This window comes from Populus trichocarpa, chromosome 5 (assembly GCF_000002775.5).
Source record: "Populus trichocarpa isolate Nisqually-1 chromosome 5, P.trichocarpa_v4.1, whole genome shotgun sequence".
Classification (NCBI taxonomy): domain Eukaryota; kingdom Viridiplantae; phylum Streptophyta; class Magnoliopsida; order Malpighiales; family Salicaceae; genus Populus; species Populus trichocarpa.
In genome coordinates, this window is record NC_037289.2 from 20,514,881 (window position 1) to 20,536,503 (window position 21,623).

Sequence of the window (21,623 nt, forward strand, 5' to 3'; positions counted from 1 at the left end):
GTACTGTAGAACCTACCTATTAATTGAACACCCTCTTTTAAAAACATGTAATAACTGTTTATGTTATTTATGCAGTGCCCACATGCTATTGATCATCTTTTCTGTCATCCTAGATACCAACTACTTTCAACTTAAAAAAATCAAGGATTATGGATAATAAGTGGCTTCTACCCATTATATACACCACAAACAATAACTGTATGAGTCTTGTTATTGACAAGTTTTAAGTTCATTTAAGTTTTTTTTTTTTTTCATTTGCATGCCATATAAAGAGCACAGAGGGAGCTGTCATTTGCTAGAAAATCAGACCATATTGCAATGCTAACTATATAGATAGTGACAAAGCTATGTGAACTTCATACTAGATTGGGCTTTCCATGAATGTGATTTTGGGCTGGTGGAGTGAATGTGATTAGAACTTGTCTTATGGGTTGGTTTGATGACTCTGTGTTTACCTGTAAATATAAGTTTTTTTCTATCAAAACAGAGGATCATTTGATACTCAAATCAATAAATATAAAAGGTGAGGAGTATGTAAAGTATGAGATTCATGTGAGGGGTTGAAAAAAATATATGCAAAGGAGTAGAGAGGGGGAGAAATGGTTATATGGCTAATAATGTTCTGTATTGAATGTACCCATGAAAGTTAAATATTCAATTTTCCATGTTTACTTGGTAACCTAATGTATTTATATATTTTGACCATGTTAGCTTACCTCGTATAAAATGAAGTAATAATAAAGAATACCTGAAAATTTAAGTTATTAGTTATTATACCTCATTATACCATTAGTGAAAATATTAGTGATCATGAGTGATTGAAGAGGAAAATAAATGCTTTTTAAATAGACATGTGGGCAAGTGGTTGCCATTAACGAGAAACAGTGGTGTCGCATTAACAATTTATTAGCCAGTCGAGGAGAGTGCATAACTATACTGATTTTATTAGAGGTCGCAATTATACCTTGAGGTGCTTTCCCATAGAAATTATGTGGTATTGAGTCAAGTTTAAAAATATGACGGGTAATTTTGGGCTTGGGCATGGACCGAATAGCTTAGTAAGGCTATTCGGTCTTGGTTTGGGCCTTGCTTAATCAACTAGGAATTTTTTTAATGCACCATTATTTGCCCCCTTATTCTTTTAAATATTTGTGTTTAAAAAACTTAATCAGTGAAAGTAAGAGGAATTGATTAACGCACCTCTCATTACTTTTATTAATATGCCTACAAGATCTCGTCTCACGACTGTGATCTTAGCCTATTGGAGTGATGATGATTGATAATTGGTCCCATTAGTTGACGAGGTGACTCCATGCTTACCAACAAAAACAAGTTTTTTTATCATAATAGAAAATTCTTCGATACTTAAACCAGTATGTGTAGGGGGAGAGGAGTATCCGAGGGGCTGGAAAAAAAAACATGTGGAGAGAGGAGTAAAGCAGGGACGAGCAATTTTGGCTATGTTTGTTTTTTGAAATTCACTTCTCAAAAAATTATATTTTAAATTTTCTTGTGTTTGTTTGATATTAAAAAAGTTGGTCAACGAAAAACACTTTCCAGTCAAAGGAAAATTTAGTTTGATTTTCAGGAAAGTGTTTTCCTGGAAAATTTGGACGGAAAACACTTTCCGGAAGTTATGGAAAATTTAGAAATGTCATATTATTTGCTGATTATATCAAATTTGGTCCTCAAACTTTTGATTGCTATATATATATATATATATATATATATATATATATATATATTGTTTTGAATATTTATTTTTCAATTTCATCTCTTAAAATTTAATTTTTATATTAACTTTGATCTTCATTTTTATAATTGTTATTTGCTTTTTCCTTATCATTTTTTTATTGAATTTTTTTATGTATCAAATTTGGTCCTCATTCTTTTGATTGTTACTTATTTTTTTAAAATAATTTATGAAATGTTAATTATTATTATTTTAATTCCTTCATCTTTCATTTTATTTTTAGATTTGATCTCTGTTATTTTGATTATTATTTATTTTATTTGAGATAACATATGAAATTATATTTTTTTTCAATTTCATTCTCATTCAACTTTTTAATTTGTAAGATTTATTCCTCATTATTTTAATAAACTTGAGAAAAATAAAACATTAATAAGTTATTTTCCAACTTATTTTCCGTAACATAACCAAACACTGGAAAATGTTTTCCAACTTATTTTTCATTACACTACCAAATATCAAAAAATAATTCACTTTCCCGGAATTCACTTTCAAAAAAAAAAACTTTCTATTAAACAAACAGAGAAAATTGGAAAAAATAATTCTAAATTGAGATGCTTGCCATGGAATTTAGGTGGTACTAGGTTGAACTAAAAAAATATAACAAACAATTTTGGGTTGAGGTGCGTACCAAACGATTTGGTGAACTTGTTCGGCCTTGACTCCAATGACAGGAATTTTGTTTAATGCACTATCAGATAGCCATAACAAGAAAAAGGAAAATATTTTTGTCATTTGAATCAGACTTGCAAATTATAGAAGGGACAATTGATTAAGGAAGCAAACTAAATATTATAATCTTGTTTCAAGTTATTCAAAACAAATTGTTACTAGCCATGTGTAATTAATACAACAGCCAATGAACAGATTATTAGTGCTACAAAAAAAGAAAGAAAAAAGGAATCACAGACGAGTAATATTTCCCTATTCTCAGGTGTGAAATTGCCAACATTCAATAAGGATCAAATTATCTTCTGCTTCAGCTCATGAAATCCTCCTAGAGCTGCATTTTTTATGTGAGAGGCATGCCAGCAGTTTCCTGAACAGGTCAATGGAAAGTGAATTCAAGAACAGGCGACAGCAACCGAATGAAACCTGTCAGACTGTCAGGTTCTCTTCATTAGCTTGATCGGAGAGTCGAGAAGAAAAATAACAAGATCAAGAACACAACCTGCACAGCAGAATTTCATGAACATCAAAACATGTGCAGTGCAGGATATAATGCAATGGTTTCCTATAAGAGAAGTATCATGTGACATATAATTTCATATTAATGTCTATGGAAAAATCTGGCTGGTACTTGAGCTGTAGGGCATGTGTCAAGAAGCTGTTTAGATTAGATTGCCTACCTTTTATCATAGATAGGCGCCATTCTCTTTGGTAGGTCCTGATTTGCTTAAACAGAAGGAAGAATCTAACCACCCTGCAAGCGTAGCTCTCTCGACATAATGTTTGAATTGTTTCTCAGCATCAGGCACATCCAGAGCCAGGTCATCCAGAGATTCTGCCACCCTCCCGAAACCCTTCATCATCTGACATGTGGTTATGAGGCCTGAACTAAAGCATTGATCAAGTAAGCCCCACAACCTTTCATTCTTTTTCTCAATTATCGCCACTAATGCTTTCTTGACAACCTCATGGTGGAAAAATGGCATGCTTAATTCCTTTATGCAGCGACAAGCCTCCCCAATATCTCCTCCAGATTCAAACTCCTCCAGCAGCCTTCCAACTTTGTCCTTGACATCTTCAATGTCCCATCCAGGACTGCCAGTTCTCCCACCACCCCAGCACCTTAAGATCCGCTCCCCAGAAAGTCGTGCCTTTAACGATGACTTTGCCATTTGAAGGACTTTCCTCCCAATTGACTCTGGCCCCGAAAACTGGGTTCCAATTTCCTCCAACTGTCGTGGCGCCAACACTTCATCCACCACTGCTCTTGCCAGAAACATTGCAAGATCCTCAACAACCACTGGATTGTCAAGAGCAGTGTCATCTGCTGATTCTATCAACATAATAAACCCGTTCACGACATCATCTGATGGGAAACACAAAGATGAAAGCAAAACGGAAGCCATTTCCTTCTCCCTATTTTTTCGATCCATTGCAAGAGTTATCAGCCTTTTAATGAAAATGGCATTTAGTTCCGCCGAATAAGCATTGTTCTCTGATCCGAGACAACTACCGACCTCTGAAATATCACCAGATAAGAAATATTCTTGAATAATAGATTGAGCTTTCAACTTGAAAATCTTGGCTGAATCATCTTGCAAAGATCCTTTCACTGGTGTTGGTCCAAGCGACTTCAAAGATGAAGCACACAGCCAGCCCTCTGATGCAGCTTTAGATATCAAGGACTGTAATATCCTGCGTGCATTTGGGATGTCTAGTGATAAGTCATCTACAGAATCAATCATCCTGCCAAATCCTTTCGATGTTTGGCTTGAATTAATCAAACCTTCTTCAGAGGCTTCCTTCAACAAATCTAGTAGCCGGCCTTCAGCTTGCTTCCTCTCCATTGCCATTATAAGCGACCTTTTAACTATTTCATGGTGAAAGAATGGAACTTTCAAATCCTTGATGCATCTGCAAGCCTCTTTCCTGTCGCCACTCACAGCATACTCTTGCAGTAAATTGTCAATCTTAGCCTTCACATCCTCGACTGTTTTTTTCATGCCACCTCCCCATCGCCGCTCAATAATTTCTGCATGATGAGGGGCTGATAGATAGCCCTTTTCAGCTCTTTTTAGCACAGCAACCCCCTTAGAATCTTCAGGTAGAGACGCCATCTGTTTTTTCAAAAAAGCAGGTGGGAGCATGTCATCAACCACAGCTCTTGCTATGAACAGTGCAAGAACATCAACGGTTTCAGGTATATCTACAATTAAGTCATCTGCAGATTCCACCAGTTTACAAAAGCCTCTGTAAACTTGTTGGGGGTCGATGATGTCAGCATACAGAGCAGACAAAAGAACAGCAGCCATTTCCTTCTCTTTATCGTCCCTGTCCATGGCCATAGAGACAAGTTTCTTCACAAAATAATAGTGGTAGCCAGACATTTCAAGTTCTCTCAATTCGTTGGCAGTTGAGACAATATCATCAGTTGCAAAATATTCCTCTACTATAACTGTAACATTCTTTTTGAACTCCAGAAAATCCGTTGTCGATTTTCTCACAGTTGTATGATCGCATTCCTGCAACAGTGGACATGGTCTACAATTTTTGTTACTTGCAGCAAAAAGAATACCCTTCCAATGCTTTGCATCTTTTTGGATGCTGCAAAGCTAATTCTAGAAGTAAAATCCAAGGATGGAACACAGAAACGTGAGATTTATTAATTAAACACCTCACTGCTATCAAAGTTTGGGTCCTTTGGATCAAGAGAATGGCTATCATCGACGTCAAGAAGCCCTCCCCATGTTCCTTTACCGCCTGAACCACCTGCCACAAGAAAATATACTTATCGAAGGAATCAGTTTAAAGCTACCCGTTATGTTAACAAATAATGCACTAAATCCAAATAAAATAAAACAAACAGATGAGAATTTCCATAACTAGAAGACAGGAAGAGAATGCATGTCAGGATAAAGCCTATAAACCAAGAAAAATGTCTCAAACAGCCACATGGGAAATTCCATAAACTCAAGGCAAAATACAACCTTCTATTCATTAATTTCCTAGCACCATATCTGCAAACTTCACATGTATTAAATCAAACTGTAACTTCATGAAATCATCGACCATCTTTTACTAACAAGTATTTGAAAGCGCATCGCCGTACCTTTTTTAGGACGCCCGTCTTTTGGAGAATGTGAATGCCTTTCACACTTGCCAGGACCTCCCTTGCTAGGACTTCCCCTGCTCGAGCCAGTTCGGTTTGGTGACCTTGGAGAATTTGGAGAATTTGCAGACTTTGTATGAATTGAGATCTGCAATAGAGATACAGACAATGGATCTGCACTCTCTGAAGCAGATCGTGCAAGCTCCCGATGCTCTTTTGATACGAAACCATCACTATATTCCATCCCACCAAAATTCCCTACAACTCCACAATCTGATGATTATCAATGATTCCAAGAGACAAATTCATAAACCATCACTCTACTTAAACTAACCGCAACTGATCCGGCTGTCGAAATCACAATTCGGTGATCCTACGTTTCTCCACAATAAATTACACTTCTTCCCTTGTGATGAACGCTTAATAAATCTTAAGATCCAATCATTCAATCCAGTCCTGCAAAAACTAACCTCCAGTGAAGAAAATTAAGAATTCCGGCATCAAATGCTATTAACAAAACCATAAAAATCAATAACAATTAACAAGTATTTTTTATTACCGAAAGCTATCAAAGAGTCACATACCTGATGGCAAAACAGCCTTGGAATTAAAATGCATAAAAAAAAATTTAGGCTTTGATCATGACGAGTGATAAAAGGCAGCAAGCAGTAGTTTGTTTGTTAAAAATAGAATTCCGTTTCCGTTATGATCCATTCAACACGGATCTATTCTCCTCCCCGTTTAATTGCCCTTTGAAATGGAAAAAACCCGGGAAACTCGATGGTTTAGTAACTGCCGTTGACGATGTTTCAGTCCCCGGTAAATATCAAGCTGGGCCTCTATCTAAAAGTCTAGGAGAAAAGTTTCCCGACCCACGAAGATTAGGGAATTTCAGAAAATTTATAATACTTGGGCCCACATTAGCCCAACAGAAAACTTGAAAAGGTTTTCTCCAAAATCGTTATAAATTATAAGCAAGAAAAGCAAATCCTCAGACTATATGGACAGTCGTAGTGGCGTCGTGGTGCAGAGTAGAGCGAGGACAGAGTGAACAAGCTGAAGCATGTCTGAAGAACCAGAAGAAGAAGTCGTCTATTTAAAATCACAACTAACTTATCTTCAAGATAGAATCAAATTATTATGATTCTTTCTTTCTTAACAGCAAGCAGCTATGTGTTTCTTTCTTTCTTCTTCTTCTTTTTTTCGTTGGCATCATACACTGTTTAGAGTGATGGTGGAAGAATGAAGAGTTTTTTAACCTTGATTGCAATGTTCCAGATTTTATGGTTTTGCTTCAGAGGCAGAAACGAATCCAACAGTTGAGGTGTGGCATTTCTCTGGTTTTAGGTCATTGGACTGGATTTTATGGTTCAGTAGAGTAACAAAAGATCAGTCTCCTTGGGGAGGACTTTTTCATTTTTTGATGTTTGGCTCGAGGCTGAGAGATGGTCTGCTGCACACTTGTTTAAAAACTAGCACCATTTCAAAGAGAAAGACGTTGCTTTATTGTCAAATCTAACAAAAAGACAAATGTGAAGTAATTTTGTTGAAAAAACAAGACTATTAGTTGGTGATAAGAAGGAGATACAGTATTCGAGATGTGGTAGAACAGACAAGGGAGTTTCTGCTGTTGGGCAAGTAGGTTGCTTACCCACTTTTTTTATTTTCCTTAAAATACCAACTTGATAGTTCTGGGTTGATTGAATGTCCATGCTCGTCCAGATATTTGTGTTCAAATAGATTGTCCCTGTTGATAATCTTTGTCACTATTTCGTTTTGAGCTACTTACATTCAAGAACTTTTGTAATCTCCATAACTCAAGGAGATTGCAATTCTTGTGCTGATGTGCAGAAAGGTGCGTCGCGTCGCGTCCAATCCCATCGGTCGTAGTAGCCGTGGAGTTAACTGAAAACATTTTCTATAGCATTTGAACTTGCTATTCATTTATTTACACGGTATCCACGTGAACTCTCTCTGTGTGTGTATTTTGGAAACTTCAAAATGGAAAGAAAAGGTGGGGGTTGGGGGCTTGGGTCATCATCTCTCGACCTCATACTTCTTTGTGTTGCTTAACAACTTTATTGTTAAAGTTGCTTGATTAATACCATGAATTTATGTTTCTAGTATTATAAAAGTTGAAATTCAATGGAATAGTCTTATGTGGTGCCCAACCTGCAATGATGGTGGACAAAAGGTATGAGAAGAATCCTAAATCTTTTTAAACAACACAAATGCTTGTTAATTGTTATCAGAAAGTTGGCCTCAGCTTACTGGAATGATGTTTTCTCTTCCTCGCAAGTCTTCCATCAGCTCTGATGGGCCAGTTGTTTGTGCCCTGCCTTGAGAATCAGTCAAGTTGAAATGGAAATTGTTCATATATCTTCCTTCTGATCTGGATGAGCACCTACTTATGAGAATAGCCATCAAAAATGAACAAGTCATGCTAATACTCCTCTTTTATCTGCATTTTTTTTTATAATCGTTCATCATAAAACCTTTTGTTTTCCATAGTTACTCATCTTAGCATATATGTCCTTCTTCCTCCATTTTCAACACCCCTCATCCCTCCCCCGATGCAAAGAAGGAAAAATTTAAAGGAAATCCAAATGGATCAACAAAAAGAAAATCAACTGTGAAGAGGCACCTCCCATTATTTCCGTGGTTGATGGTCCACATAGTAGTATATAGGCGACAGTTTTTTAAGCATCTTCATCCTTTACATTTGAAAACTGAGAAAATGGCTAATGTTTGATGCAGGTGATTGCACTGTATTTACGATCCAAACTCAAGGATGTTGATGCACAAAACAAACATTCATGGGAGACTTTTCCAGAAGAACAAGATGGTCGGCCAGATTTCATATTTTTGGATGGATCACCGAGCTCTATTTACTTGTAATGTCCCTCGTTTTAGTTGAAACTTGGAACTCTGTTGTGAAACTTGGAACTTCAATTTTTAATTATTTTGTTATTGGATGTATCACTGAGCTTTATTTACCTGTAATGCCCCTCCTTTTAGGTGAGACTTGGAACTTCTATTTTTAATTATTTTGTTATTGTTATAATCCTCCCTCTAATTACTAAGTATATTTATGCCATCATATCCTTTAGTAACAATTTTTGAGGTTTCGGGAAGAATATCCTCTTAGTTGTAGTATTTTATCCTGAATAGAATACATGGCATTACATCTTTGATTACAAGTTACACACCTATCAAGCTGAATGGGAGAATATTCCAAGATAAATTTTTTATAGTGAAATTAATTCGTATTCCTTGTTTTAACTTACGCTATTGCTATTCCTTTTTCTTTTTCTTAGAAGGGGAAAATGGTTATGTGAGAATGTTGAATGGAGTCCTTCCAAAGGACATCGAATTGTGGGCTGGTGTCCTGTTCCAAGTGACTTCGGTGCAAGGTCCTTCTAAATGCTTAATAAAGCTTTACTAATTAGAACTTATTAACTATAATGTGTTTGCATAATCAGTCATCTTATTGTGAAGTGCAGGTTCAGCTGATTGAGCAGGGAATATAAATGTCACTTTTGGGGTGACAATTTGAATCTCTTGGCATGCAGTTCTTTTATTGTTAGTTTTCTTTTTTCTTTTTTGGACTTAACATGTAACACGTCTAATTTTATGCTGCTTGCTATGCAGCAAAAGTGCTCAACATTAATTCTATCACCATTTTTCATGTTACCCCTGGTTATGGAAGAGTGCAGGTAAGAAATTTATGGGGGAACATGATTTCAGAAACTTATGCAAGACGGATGCAGTGAAGTGCAGAATTGTAGGCGACATGTGACATCATTTGAGATCTCTCCTTGTGATTTGAGGTCTGAATTTATAAATCATCTGGTCTGATTTCGATATCAAAATTAGTTTATTCTTGTATGCCATATGATTTATCTCTTAGTTTGCATTGGCTGCAGCAGCCAGCAAAGTAAAATCCCTTAAAAATAAACTAGCCTTTCATTCCTGAAATGTTGTCATGTCACTGAAGTTCGGTGGTTGTGTTAGTTGAGTGGTCGTGATGCATTTGTGGTGGAGTGTGCAAGAGAAAACATCATCAATCTCTGGGTTTTAACTTAAAAGATTTAGTGGTGGGATGGGTCTATCAATTCATTTCTTCTCTACAAAAATTATGAATAGTAAAAGAAAGGGTGCAGCAAGCAATAAGCTAAAAATACAAATGGATAGACACGCAGTGTGCTACCTGATGGAACCTTCTCATTTCTCAGGCAGGATGAAATATTTGGTGCTGCATGGTGACACAAGTGTCACGGGGAGTGTTGGATGGATGATTAGGAAGCTAAGCATCAGAACTAAGTGAATAAACGTGCTTGATTCCAATTTATGACAAGAAACAGGAAGTCCTTTATTTATTTTGACCACTTCACTGAAATCCCTTTATGAACCTGCTTTGCTGGCAGTTATTCAAATTGAGACCTTACTATTTCTTTTGCAGGTTTAAAGGGCATCAACTTTGTGCTATAAAAATCAAAGGCAGTGCTTTCCTGTTGCACCAAGTTTGTTGCATGGTTGCTGTGCTACTTATGATTGGCCAAGGTCTTGAATCCCCTGATGTGAGTATCAGTTGTCATTGTAATTGCATGGTTCTTGTTCTTTATTTGATTCCTTTAATCCAAAAAATAATTTTCTTCGTAGACAGGTTTAACAGCTTGCACTACTCTACATTTGCTTTAGCTGAATGTCCACAAATGACTAGAATATTACATCTGAACAAGATGAGCACCCACAAGAGGGACCATTTGCACTGCTTTGCAGTTGCTCTGAACAATCTACTGTGATATATGCGGGTAAATGCATATATATGCATGTGCACTCATGTGGTATTCAATTCCTTGTTTCGCTTTACAAATAACATATCCCCACCATGCATAGCAATTCTATCACAGATGATAGCTTTTTACTATAATTTCAGGCGGGGACCATTCCGAAGCAACATTCAGCATATGTTGGCATACAGTAAAGCATGAGGAATCCTCTGTTTGAGCTAAAATTTCCTCGTGAATTGACAATCCAGATGATAATATTTGCCTTTTGCTTTCCAGTTTACAACTTTGAGAAAATTCCTCAAGTTTCATCCTTTCACTTGGGAGATTTTGAAAGCCAGACAAGGTCGGCTAACAAGTCCACTGGATGCATGATTGGAATAGTTTCAAACAGCTGTTGTATTGCATAGTTTTCCATGTATTCATGAATAACAAATTCAGTATGAAAGCAACTTATGTTAAATACTCAATTTACAGTTAATAGATGCATTACTGGACACTCGAAGGACACCAAGGAAACCCCAGTATCTCATGGCTCCAGAAATTCCATTGGTTCTTCTTCCTGTGAGTTTGAAGGTCTCAAGTTTGCATGTTCTTCAGGTACTTGAAATTCGAAAGACCATTAATATACTGTTTTCAAGATGTTCAGTAGCTGAGATTAAGCAAACTCCGCCTTGTTACCTCCAACCTCTTAAGGAGCTCAATACATGAATTTAATATCTCATAGCAGTAGTTTAGACAAGTCATGTACTTTGGAGTTCCATCTCTTTTCCCTCAATGCTTGCTGAATTGGTAGCTAATTTAACTGCGATGTTTGAAATCATTTTTGTCAAGTGTTACTGAGTTAGTGCATAGATGCTAGACAAGCTCTGCATGGTCACTTGGAGAATGAATGTCGGCTTTACCAGCTCCGGGCTGCTGCTTTTCTTGGTCTACGTTGCTGATGCCATTTCTGACTTTTCAGATAAAGACTCATCGAGTAATGGAGTGATAAGATAGAAAGCCTCTCATGCCCCTCTCATGTCAAGAACAACTGAGCTCAAGTCCTCCTACCACACCTCAAACATCATCATAGTTTTACTTCAAAGATGGAATTGTGCGTGCGTTGTCTTTAAGTGTTATTGAATTCTCTCTTTATAAAAAGGCTGGATGTGATAAAAATTAGACTTACAAGTCGGCCAGTATCATTTTTACAACCTGTACAGACCACCTTCAAAATAAATGTTCAGCAAAAATAATAATAATAATAATAAAAAGCAGGTTGCACCGCAACCCTAAACAAGATCGAAGAGCGGTTGTAAGCTGGAAAACTTAAAATTAAGAGCTTGATAACTTGTCAACCATAGTTGGGGGAGTACAGTGTAATCCAATTTTGCAGGGTATTTTAATGGATACATGTTTCATTTATAGCCGGTTTCTGTAGGGAAATAAAATGATGTGATTGCTGGCTAATTTAACGATGTATTCAGAATTTCAAATATAAGATTCATGTGAGATAGAGTGTTTGGAAATGCGAGACAATCTGTGTTTTTTTAAATTTAAAATTTATATTTTTTAAAAAAATTAAATATTTTTAGTGTTTTGAATCGTTTTGATGTGCTGATTTAAAAAATAATTTTTAAAAAATAAAAAAACATCATTTTAATATATATTAATATAAAAAACACCTTAAAAAATAATTATAACTACATTTTCAAACAGAACAGCCCTAGCTATCTTGTTGGAGAAGAAGGAAACAATTGCTTATTTTTTTCTCATAAGCAATCATGGAGGCAATGCCTTGCGAACCTAACCAAAACCTAACAATCATTACAGATTACAAAGAAGACTTGGGGGTTGTTTAGTTGTGTGATGCAACCACCATTTCACTTAATTTTGAATTTTCTCTACTTAAAATTATTATAATAATTATTTATTTTTTGGATTATTTTGATATATTGATTTAAAATAATTTTTTTTTCAAAAAAATATTATTTTAATATAAAAAACATTTTAAAAAAATATCCATTACTATATTTTAAAGCATCCCCTCAAATTCCATTAGATCTTTATTTACCTCCCGTGTTACAAGAAACCCTCAAATACTTACCATTAACATATATTTAGTTTTTTTATAAAATATATATATATATATATATATATATATATATATATATATATATATATATATAGCTGCAGGTGGGGTCCAATCCATCTCCCAAACTCGTTGCTTGGATAAATAGATAGATAAATGTAGCTGTGGCTTCAACTCGACTCCTCGTTGTCTACTACTACAGACAGACGGGGGGGGGGGGGGGTAAAGGTGGAAAGGTCCCCTAGAAAACATGCATCACAACTCATAACCACGCAACCCCTCTTCCTGTTATCCCCTATGCAAGTGATTCCAGTGAGTTGATGACCCACCAAACCCGCAGTGGACAAGCTTTGACAGATCAAGCTACAATGATCGCCATTTCTCTCTCCATCGCACACTTGTTGTGACGTCCTCTCGAAGTAAATCTCAATCCAGCTTCCTTGCCAAAATTATACATAAGCGACGACTTGTCAAAGGGTGATTGTTCGCTGCCCACGTAAATGTCTCCGCCAATCTATTTCTCAGGACAAAGAACAATATAAAATATCCAGCCCGGCAATCAATGTATTTCTTTGATTTTAAACTAGGTAAAAAAACGACAAGTATAATGACGAGACGGGGAAAGTGTGAAGGTGGGGCCTTTTTTTTATTTATTTTTATTGGGAATGATTGGGTTAGTTATACTTGTTTTAATTAATCTTTCAAGTTACTGAATTTAATAATTATATAAATTTTAAATGTTCTGAGATTTATAACATTTTAAATGTTATGAGATTTATAACATTTAAATTAGTAATTTTTAGTGAGTAAATCTAGAATCTAACCAGTTAAACTACATTACTTAGAGTTAAAAACTAAGCTATTTTTTCTTAAATCATGATTTCTAGTCTGATTTTATATTTTAAAATTATTTTAAAAAATATTTAATTTTTTTATTTTTTAAATTATTTAATATATTAATATTAAAAAACAACCTTCAATGCACTTTCGAACTCGCATGGCTGGCCGCTTGGGCTATTTTATTACTACGACATAACCCAAGAAAATATAAATAAATAAATAAAGAGAAAGTGGGGGGGAAAGAAAGGAGGAGAGGGGGGAGGCTGCACTTGGGCTTCATTAGTAGAAGAGGAGTGGGTTCCCGCGAGGGAAACTCGGATCAAACAACAAGAACGCGCCTATTTTCCCCTTTGCTTATCCCTTTTGAAAAAATAAATAGGAATAGGAATAGAGATTTTCAAAATCTCCATCCCTTCCTCCTCCTTGTTGGTGTGTGCGTGTGCATTGATTGATTGAGGTGAAGAAGAAGATAAAAAGAAGGAAAAGATGGAGGCGGCGATGGGATTGATGAGGAGGATACATCCAAAACAATCAGAGACTGCTCTCTCCGCTCTCCTCTCCCTCTTGCCTCACCACTCCTCCGATCTCCTCTCTCAAGTCGATCAGCCTCTCCAGGTCTTGTCTCCTTCCCTGTTCTTAGGGCCTCTCGTCCTGCATTTGCTTTCCCTTCGGATTTCAAATTAGAGGGGTTAGGGTTTGTGTCGTTTCAACTGTCGACGAGATTGCTCTGTCTATTTGCGTGGAATAGAAGCATAAAGATGTAATTGCCTGAAAGATACTGATCTTAATTTAGAGTCTGTTTGTTTCCTTTCTCTTATTACAGGTTTTGTGCGACTTGGAGAGTGGAAAGGAATATATATTGTGTGAGTACAACAGAGACGCTGACTCTTACAGGTTTGCTCCTTCACTGTCTGGTTATTATTGTCATAGCCCTTCGGATTAGTTGTTTCGTAAATAATAGTGGCGGATTTTCTAGTTTACAGATTATTATTGCTCGTCTTAAACTTAATCTGCTGTGAGATCATAGCTTTCGCACTTGGGCATTACTTAATTGAAAGGCACTGTTCTGATTTGCCATGACATAATTATTACTTTTTTTTTTTAACTCGGTATGATTGTGTAACTAAGGCATTTCACTCGCATAAATAATTACATGCTGTTGATTTGCTGTTAAATTTTATTTTATTTATGTATCTGAGCATCTTTTCTAGGGTTAAGTGCATGCCAGTCCTTGCTTTCTTATTGTCATGCTTGCTCATCACTGTATTGGGCTCCAATTTCAGTTTATGTCATGGGCTAGTCGAATGTTGATTTGCGTCTGCTTCTGCCCTCAGTCCTGTAGAAATTGCTACCAATTCATTATTAGTTTATGTTTTTCACTTTATATGTGCCTTGTAGATCACCTTGGTCAAATAAGTATTATCCACCGTTGGAAGATGCACTGTATCCATCTTCAGAGTTGAGGAAACTTGAAGTTGAAGCAAATGAAGTCTTTGCCATTTATCGTGACCAGTGAGGTTCTTTACTTACCTCGTCCTTGAGTTGGCTTTTTTTTTAAGCAGCTGGTTTTCATTGTCCTGATGATATTTGTTAGAGGAAGATACCCAGTATAGCTCCTCCTGAAGACTGTTCTCATTTTTCATCTTGGGATTTTGATAATGGAAGAAACTCTGTGTTCTGTTTTCAATCAACTGTTTTTCTGTTTCATTTATGCTGTCCATAGATTTGGAAGTTTGATCAGCCAATTTATTGGTAGGTACTATGAAGGTGGTATCTCATCTGTTTATATGTGGGAAGATGACAATGAAGGTTTTGTAGCCTGCTTTTTGATTAAAAAAGGTGAGCATTTCTACCTAAATGAGCAGTAAAAAAAGTGGAAGTTTCATGGTTCTGACTGGATTGCTGCTGAGGATATGCAGATGGGTCAAAGACTGGGCAGGGCAGAAGAGGCCATCTGCAAGAGGGAGCATGGGATGCCATTCATGTAATCGAGGTAAGCTTGTGCCATGGTCTGCAAATAACGGGGATATAATCTTCACCACCCTTTTGTCTCCTTTCTCCAGCTTTCTTTCTATGCAAGTTTTCTGGTCATAATCCCAGTTTTGCTGCAACGTTAATTGTTACAGGTGGGGCCGGAAGAGGAAAGCATGGCCCACTATTGTTTAACCAGTACTATTATGCTGTCTTTGACTACAAATGATGAGTCTTCTGGCACATTCAGTCTGTCTGGATCTATTAGACGCCAGGTACATGTATTTTCCTTCTCTCTTTCACATTCTTTGAAGAGGAGAATGATTATTTTAGCAACAGTATGGGAAGAATTTTTGTTCCACTAATACTGCATGGTAAAACTCTTTTTGAGGTTTTAGCATTGCCCCTTTTCTCATCAAGAGAAATCCTTTGAGTTCTTGTAGATTAGTAGTTACCCATCTAGATATAATCTGCAAGAAATGTTGTGATGGAAGCTAAATGGTCGTATCTTATGAGGATTAGACTAAAATCTTGCAACAAGTTTGTTCTCTGTTGAAGACTCAGGTCATACCCTGTTTTAATCTTCTGTAGAAAGCTGGATGTTTCATTGATTCTAATAATTGTTTGATATGGTGATCGCTTGGAGATTCCTGACTATTATAAATAGCATTGGTTTATAGAATTAAGAATTATCATGAAATGTCGCTTTGCCATTCAAGTAAATTGTCCTTTGTTCTTTTCTTCTCTTCTGAGAATCAGATGAAATTATACAGTCGTATAATTATTTTCTTTTTTATTACTCGTGTCTTGACTTGTTTAAAGAAACTTATATCTCTTCAACATTTACGATTTTGCTTTTAAAAATCTCTGTCAAAACTGTCGATACAAAACCCACTAACTGTTCTCCAAATTTTATTTTTAATTCAAGGAATGTACAATTGAAAGTTAAAAAAAAATGCCTAAAGATAGTTAAACATGCTAAAGAAAGCTACAGTTAAGTAGAGTTCTTCCTTTCTTGTGCAAGAATTATGATGTATATAATGTTTTCTGGCAAGGTAGATAAGCAGCAGAGTACTCGATGTATTTATGTATTAAAGTGAATGCTGAGAAGGCAGGAATACGACTGTCCTATTATATAGTGGCGCATGTATATGTTTATTGACTTTTGATTCTGAGTTACTAGCTGATCTTCATACCATCTTTTCTAGATGAATATGGACCTCTCAGTTGCAGATGGTCATCTTTGTAACATGGGGAGGATGATAGAAGAGATGGAGGGCAAGCTCAGGAACTCGCTGGATCAGGTATGTTTTTCCTGGTGTTACTTTTAGATCCTTTGATCACCTTATGCCAATTTATTACACTATTTGCTGTTATGGTAATTGATTTAAGGACAGACAACTGATGAAATATGTTAGAATGTCCAGATGCATCCTTGTTAACAAATCCCATTACAGGTTTATTTTGGGAAGACAAAAGAGATGGTGTGCACTTTACGACCCCCATCTGAAGTGGTGTTGAGACTGCCAACAGCTGATTTGGCATGAGAACAGTATACCATAAAAACAATATACAAGAACATTTGTCTGGGAGGAGTTGTACTATCTTCGAAACATCCGTAGATCTCTTTCCTCGCTTTTCTATTTTTCTTTTATTTGAGATCATTTGAAAAACTCTTGCGAAGCTTGTCTTCTTATTGTAGCTTCAAGCTTTTACCAAGACAGTTCCTTTTGCACGGCTAGGGAGCGATCTTCTTGTGTCGTTTCATTGTAGTTTTCAGTTATTGTTGCAGTTCTTGTTTAAGACCTGAGTCATGTCTATCAACTTCAGAGCAACTGCTGCTTTTTATTTATTTATTTCTTCCCCTGCAACTTCTTTTGGATTGACCAATGACCATGTGATATAGCGCTTTAAGACATCTGAGTTCTTAATTATATGGAACCTGGTGGATGTTAAGCAGACCCAAGTTACGGCAGGATGAAAAACTTTCGGTTCACGTAAATGAATTAGCTGATATACAATTTGTTCTTTCCTTCTGTCAGAATTGTCTAATTCAGAATTCTGAACTGTCCAAGCACGCAGAATGGAAAATACATGCACTTCAATCCGCTTGCCAACGACAGAGCTGCAAGCACGAATTGAACCTTCACATTCTAGATTTACTCTGAACAGCTTACTAATTCGTTGGATTTACTGAACTGTAGAAATTTCTAACCCAAGGAATATTATTTGAAGTTTTTGATAGATTGAAAATGAAGCTCTTTAGACTTTTACTGTTGTCACTATTTTTTTCTTTCTGCCATGGGGCAATTGCCTTCACATGGCATACTGGCATTGTTTGAATTCAAAAAGGGTATCAATTATCAAGCATGACCTCATCAATTATGTTCTTGAGTCATGGAATAAGGAGTCATTAATTTTAATGGTTGCCCTTATTCTTGGAATGTCATTTACTGTTAATATTTTTTGAAAATATTGCTGGGGTTATTCTCGATAACTTGGGTCTCTCGGATGATAGAAATCTAGAATAAATAAAAAATCAGTATGCTTGAATGTTGTAACTAGATGAGAGAGAAACAAGAAAAACTTAATTTTTTTTTTGTGAAGTTTAATTCTTAGATATTTTGTAAAAGTTCTTCAAACTATTTTACATGATTACAATAAACTCAAATCAATTTAAATAAAAAACAAAAAAAAAACTCAAATCAATTTAACTAAACTCCATGATAATCTCATTAAAAATAAATTTAAAAAACATAAATTTAAAAAAAATCAAAAGAGAAAAAAAAACTACTAAAAAAGAAAACATTATCCCAATGAATGCTGTTTTGACATTTTTAAATGTATAGAAATAGCTTCTTTTTTTATAAGAAAAATGCTAAAATGGCATTTTGTTTAGCTTTCCCTTAAAACATGAAAAACAAGAAATAAAACACCTAAAATATTACTTTTTTATTTTTGAAGAGTTTGGCTCTCCATTTAGCACATGGGTTGGAGATGCTCTAATAAGAACAAGAATATTCCATCCCCCGGCAGCAACACCCAAAACTACGAGGTGTAACGTTAACCATCCTAACACTGTAATGACGCTTTAGATAATCGAGACTCGACTTCAAATTCTTTAATTTTGGTCACCATTCAATACTTGGCATTAAAAAATGCTTTAACATGCATTGCATGGCGCACGGTGGAGCCAGCCACATGGCCAAAACTAGAACTGGAAATTTTATGTCTGAGAAGTTGAGGAGGCTGCACTCTGCAATTCCCTAACAAGAACTGGTCAACCAGCTCAAGTAATTCATCTCAAACAAAACCCTCAACGTTAAACAGGATGGAACTCATCTAGGCATGTATAGATCATCATCATGTACCATTGTATATAAAAAAAACAGATGCATGCCACTAAAAGTTAAATGGTAAGACCACATTATAACCAATAGTTGATCTCTCTCACAAACTATCATGATGTAGAACTAATGCACCTGTGATACTTTTCAAGTCAAACACTCAACAGATTTAGGTAAAATGGCAAACTCGGAGATTTGAAACACATTCAAACTTCAAGTTTTTTCGTGTCTGCTTCGCCACTAGCAGTTGGTGGTACCTCTTCCTTCTCTGCTGATGATGCTTCTTCCACATTCTCATCTTCGGTGTCATTTTCCTCATCTACAAGGAAGAGACAATTCATTATTGGACTATCAGAATAAACAGGAATAATTGCTTCGTAGTCTCGAGTGAGAAATTGAGATTGGGAAAGTCACATTGCTTATATATATTACAAGAGACCTACCATCATCCATCTCAGGAACAGCCCCATCGAAGCCTCCACCTCCAAGACCCATATCCTGAAATAGAAAGGTTACGACCAGACAGCATTAATCATAAATAACTAGAGAAGTGCAGCCCAGACATTTTATGCAATTAGAACATTACTACTTACAGGAAAATCAAAACCCATATCACCCATATCAGGTGGTGCTGCTCCTCCTAGCCAAAAAAAAAAGAAGCAAAATAAGTAAAACCAATCTGTGGATAAAGCATTACAAAATATAATCGTAATGAGAATGGAAGTCTAGCAGGGTAAAGACTAACCCTTGCTTGTGAACTCCTCATCTTCATCAATCCATTTATCCCAATCAACAGTCAAGAACACTGGAGGTTTTCCAGTCTGTTTTATCAATCTGCTCCACCATTTATTCTCAGCCTTCTTCACAATGTATTGGATATTTCTTGAACCAATACCGGCCTTACTCTCCTGCGAGTATTATCACAACAAGCTTAATAAACCATACGTTCAAAATACAGGTGCAGGGATGAAGCAGAAAGGGTACTTACCTCTACGTTGACCTTGTCTAATAGGTCAAGTTCAATTTCATAGGGTGTCTTATCCGCCCCACTGGTAGCAGAGAAGAAAAATTTCCCTTCAGGCTCTAGTTTAAACTTCACATCCTGTGCATCGGGCAGCTGCACAATGATGAACAACTTGTCTGACCTCTGGGCCCATTTCACTGAAGGATGTCGGCTGAAAAGTTGAATGTACAAAGCAGAAGCAATAAACATAAGAAACCATAAACTTAACATACAAATTTTACCACAAATACCGCACATAACAAACTAGTCAGCAGCATTTCATTAGATTTATGTCTGCATACTCACAATACAAAATGACATCAAACAAAAGCAATACATTTTTGCAGGCAATCAAGTGTAACAAAATCTATTGAGCTTTGCCCATTGGTTAGAGCAACCAGATCAGTACCACCGCGCTCCATTCTACATATAACTCCTCAAATTATAAATAATAATCTTATTTTCCCAACAGGATTACTTATTTTCCCAACAGGATTTAATCATTCAAGAGAAGTCTTCCACAGATTTAATTTTCTTTTTCTGCATTTGTTTCCAGATTGACCTTCCTTAGACCATGAGTAATGATATTATCAAATTTGACTATTGCATATAATTTTATGTTAGCTGGGACAAAAACATGGAGATGGAAACAACCAAACAAACCATAGGTCAGAAGGGTTGGCTCCTATGATATAGGAGAAGCAGCACATTGATTCCATAAAACAATCACAGGGGAACTTTCTCCTCCTCCAACTTCCATTTCTATACAATAGCCACAATTTAAGCACTCAAGTTGTTTACCGCCTGACCATCCTCCAACAAAATATTAGACCGACGACAACTATTGCACACTAATCGCCTACACTATATTCCAGGTACTATTTAATACTCAAAAACTATTGCAAAAAAATAATCAAGAAAAGCAATTAAATTCGGCTCTAATTAAATCTTTATAGTTCAAAAACTAATTTGGCATTTAACTATTGAAACACCATCTTTTTTTCTCTCCAATTTCTCACTCATCAACCAAACAGAACGAATTTCCCTCAGAAAAATTTATTTCCTTATTTATTTATCGGGTAAAGGATTCCAATGAAAAAAAAAGAGCTAAAACGAGGCAAAAGGACCACCGTCTCCGGCAAGAGCTGCTGGAGTCACACAAAATCACAAGCTTCAGCTACTTAGGTAACAACAGCCTAGATCCACCCGTGAGAGGAAACTAGTCCAAAGGACCACCAGATCCACTAATCAAGGACAAGAAATACCGATATAAATAGGTCCCCGACCCTTAGTTTAGAGAAATGGGCGTCCCAACAAGTTTAGGGTATCTAACTAGTTGAAGTTTTGAAGAGAAACTATCGAATTAAAATAAAGAAAAATAAAAAGGAGAGAGAGTGAATAAAAACAGTACCTCATTATCGCAAGTGAGAAATTAGTGCAGTGACAGAGAGAGAGGAGAATGGAGTAAAGGAGAGACCTTCTTCTTCTTTGCGGGGGATTTTAAGAAATCAGATTCAGATATTTCTGATTTTCCTGTGACGTTATGTATGTATCTTACTCTTTATAGAGCAGTCGAAGGATGCGTAAAACCCTAACTCGTCTAGATGCTTCTTTTTTTTGTTTCAGGGACCTCCCGAGGGTATTTTTGGAATCGGCCTAATTTGTTGTCAGTCCGGGTCGAGCCTCCAGATTATTCTATGAGGACGTCTTTGGCACGTTTGAAATTGTTATAGCTTCTATGTTTTTAAAATGATTTTTAGATTGTTTTTAAAATGAATAAAATTTAAATTAATATTTTTTTTTTAATTTTACTGTTTTAATATAAAAAATTAAAGAAATTTTAATTCCTTGTAGTGTAGGATATTTTTTCTTTTCTTTCCTTTTTCTTCTTAGATGCTTAAGATGTTCAATTTAAATTTAAGTTATTGTGTATAATCGAATCTAATTTGATTTTAAAAGAAAATTTGATTTTAAAAGAAAATTCTTGAAAATATAATGTCAGAAAAAACTTTCATTACTAAAATAACTAAAAGATGTGGGATTAGTTTAACTACTTATATAAACAAT

At 35.9% G+C, this 21,623-nt stretch overlaps 4 protein-coding genes across 22 annotated transcripts; 2 read left to right on the forward strand and 2 right to left on the reverse strand.

The window, feature by feature from the left end:
• Positions 1 to 2,521: 2,521 nt before the first annotated feature.
• On the reverse strand, positions 2,522 to 6,279 carry LOC7492499 (MA3 DOMAIN-CONTAINING TRANSLATION REGULATORY FACTOR 2). 5 transcript variants are annotated; one of them, XM_052452808.1, is made up of 6 exons: positions 6,116 to 6,279; positions 5,866 to 5,987; positions 5,532 to 5,789; positions 5,097 to 5,191; positions 3,103 to 4,963; positions 2,522 to 2,924 (listed from the first exon to the last, which is right to left on the reverse strand). In XM_052452808.1, exons 3-5 carry the CDS (start codon positions 5,760 to 5,762, stop codon positions 3,109 to 3,111), a joined length of 2,181 nt encoding a protein of 726 aa, XP_052308768.1. In that variant the 5' UTR covers positions 5,763 to 5,789; positions 5,866 to 5,987; positions 6,116 to 6,279; the 3' UTR covers positions 2,522 to 2,924; positions 3,103 to 3,108. The 5 variants fall into 5 exon arrangements, with proteins under 5 accessions (XP_052308768.1, XP_052308767.1, XP_052308771.1 ...); XM_052452807.1 differs by having other exon boundaries at positions 5,866 to 5,996; positions 6,116 to 6,263; XM_052452811.1 differs by having other exon boundaries at positions 3,103 to 4,944; positions 5,866 to 5,996; positions 6,116 to 6,262.
• A 261-nt stretch (positions 6,280 to 6,540) lies between these two features.
• On the forward strand, positions 6,541 to 11,517 carry LOC7464786 (uncharacterized). 13 transcript variants are annotated; one of them, XR_002981770.2, is made up of 9 exons: positions 7,550 to 8,425; positions 8,849 to 8,944; positions 9,035 to 9,075; positions 9,183 to 9,361; positions 9,767 to 10,111; positions 10,198 to 10,345; positions 10,471 to 10,667; positions 10,799 to 10,921; positions 11,286 to 11,517. XR_002981770.2 is itself a non-coding variant. In XM_052452746.1 (5 exons), the coding sequence occupies exons 2-5, from the start codon at positions 9,285 to 9,287 to the stop codon at positions 10,729 to 10,731; spliced, it is 363 nt and encodes a 120-aa protein (XP_052308706.1). In that variant the 5' UTR covers positions 7,494 to 8,425; positions 8,849 to 9,284; the 3' UTR covers positions 10,732 to 10,784. The 13 variants fall into 13 exon arrangements, 1 of the variants encoding a protein (XP_052308706.1); XR_002981766.2 differs by adding an exon at positions 6,541 to 7,169 and having other exon boundaries at positions 8,289 to 8,425; positions 8,849 to 9,361; XR_002981765.2 differs by adding an exon at positions 7,221 to 7,486 and having other exon boundaries at positions 8,289 to 8,425; positions 8,849 to 9,361.
• A 1,883-nt stretch (positions 11,518 to 13,400) lies between these two features.
• LOC7464787 (probable F-actin-capping protein subunit beta) lies at positions 13,401 to 17,077 on the forward strand. 2 transcript variants are annotated; one of them, XM_002306693.4, is made up of 8 exons: positions 13,401 to 13,850; positions 14,059 to 14,129; positions 14,634 to 14,747; positions 14,992 to 15,074; positions 15,155 to 15,228; positions 15,362 to 15,481; positions 16,415 to 16,510; positions 16,664 to 17,077. In XM_002306693.4, exons 1-8 carry the CDS (start codon positions 13,722 to 13,724, stop codon positions 16,751 to 16,753), a joined length of 777 nt encoding a protein of 258 aa, XP_002306729.2. In that variant the 5' UTR covers positions 13,401 to 13,721; the 3' UTR covers positions 16,754 to 17,077. The 2 variants fall into 2 exon arrangements, with proteins under 2 accessions (XP_002306729.2, XP_052309193.1); XM_052453233.1 differs by lacking the exon at positions 14,634 to 14,747 and having other exon boundaries at positions 13,453 to 13,850.
• Positions 17,078 to 18,528: 1,451 nt separating this feature from the next.
• LOC7464788 (co-chaperone protein p23-1) lies at positions 18,529 to 21,150 on the reverse strand. Of its 2 annotated transcripts, none has more exons than XM_052453234.1 (6): positions 20,968 to 21,150; positions 19,542 to 19,728; positions 19,299 to 19,461; positions 19,147 to 19,190; positions 18,997 to 19,051; positions 18,529 to 18,872 (listed from the first exon to the last, which is right to left on the reverse strand). In XM_052453234.1, the coding sequence occupies exons 1-6, from the start codon at positions 20,970 to 20,972 to the stop codon at positions 18,760 to 18,762; spliced, it is 567 nt and encodes a 188-aa protein (XP_052309194.1). In that variant the 5' UTR covers positions 20,973 to 21,150; the 3' UTR covers positions 18,529 to 18,759. The 2 variants fall into 2 exon arrangements, with proteins under 2 accessions (XP_052309194.1, XP_024457249.1); XM_024601481.2 differs by having other exon boundaries at positions 19,147 to 19,193; positions 20,968 to 21,147.
• Positions 21,151 to 21,623: the final 473 nt, after the last annotated feature.

Excerpts from the sequence above, each read along its gene's own strand:
- LOC7492499 (XM_052452808.1), bottom strand. The coding sequence starts at position 5,762 with ATGGTTTCGTATCAAAAGAGCATCGGGAGCTTGCACGATCTGCTTCAG. Across the intron at positions 5,192-5,531 it reads AGACGGGCGTCCTAAAAAAG|GTGGTTCAGGCGGTAAAGGA; the intron begins GTACGGCGATGC and ends TTCTTGTGGCAG. Across the intron at positions 4,964-5,096 it reads CAAACTTTGATAGCAGTGAG|ACCATGTCCACTGTTGCAGG; the intron begins GTGTTTAATTAA and ends CAAAAATTGTAG.
- LOC7464787 (XM_002306693.4), top strand. The coding sequence starts at position 13,722 with ATGGAGGCGGCGATGGGATTGATGAGGAGGATACATCCAAAACAATCA. Across the intron at positions 15,482-16,414 it reads CTGGATCTATTAGACGCCAG|ATGAATATGGACCTCTCAGT; the intron begins GTACATGTATTT and ends CATCTTTTCTAG. Across the intron at positions 16,511-16,663 it reads TCAGGAACTCGCTGGATCAG|GTTTATTTTGGGAAGACAAA; the intron begins GTATGTTTTTCC and ends ATCCCATTACAG.
- LOC7464788 (XM_024601481.2), bottom strand. Across the intron at positions 19,194-19,298 it reads TGAGGAGTTCACAAGCAAGG|GAGGAGCAGCACCACCTGAT; the intron begins GTTAGTCTTTAC and ends TTTTTTGGCTAG. Across the intron at positions 19,052-19,146 it reads ATATGGGTTTTGATTTTCCT|GATATGGGTCTTGGAGGTGG; the intron begins GTAAGTAGTAAT and ends TTTCTATTTCAG.
- LOC7464786 (XM_052452746.1), top strand. The coding sequence starts at position 9,285 with ATGCAAGACGGATGCAGTGAAGTGCAGAATTGTAGGCGACATGTGACA. Across the intron at positions 9,362-9,993 it reads ATCTCTCCTTGTGATTTGAG|GTTTAAAGGGCATCAACTTT; the intron begins GTCTGAATTTAT and ends TTTCTTTTGCAG. Across the intron at positions 10,508-10,600 it reads GCAACATTCAGCATATGTTG|TTTACAACTTTGAGAAAATT; the intron begins GCATACAGTAAA and ends TTTGCTTTCCAG.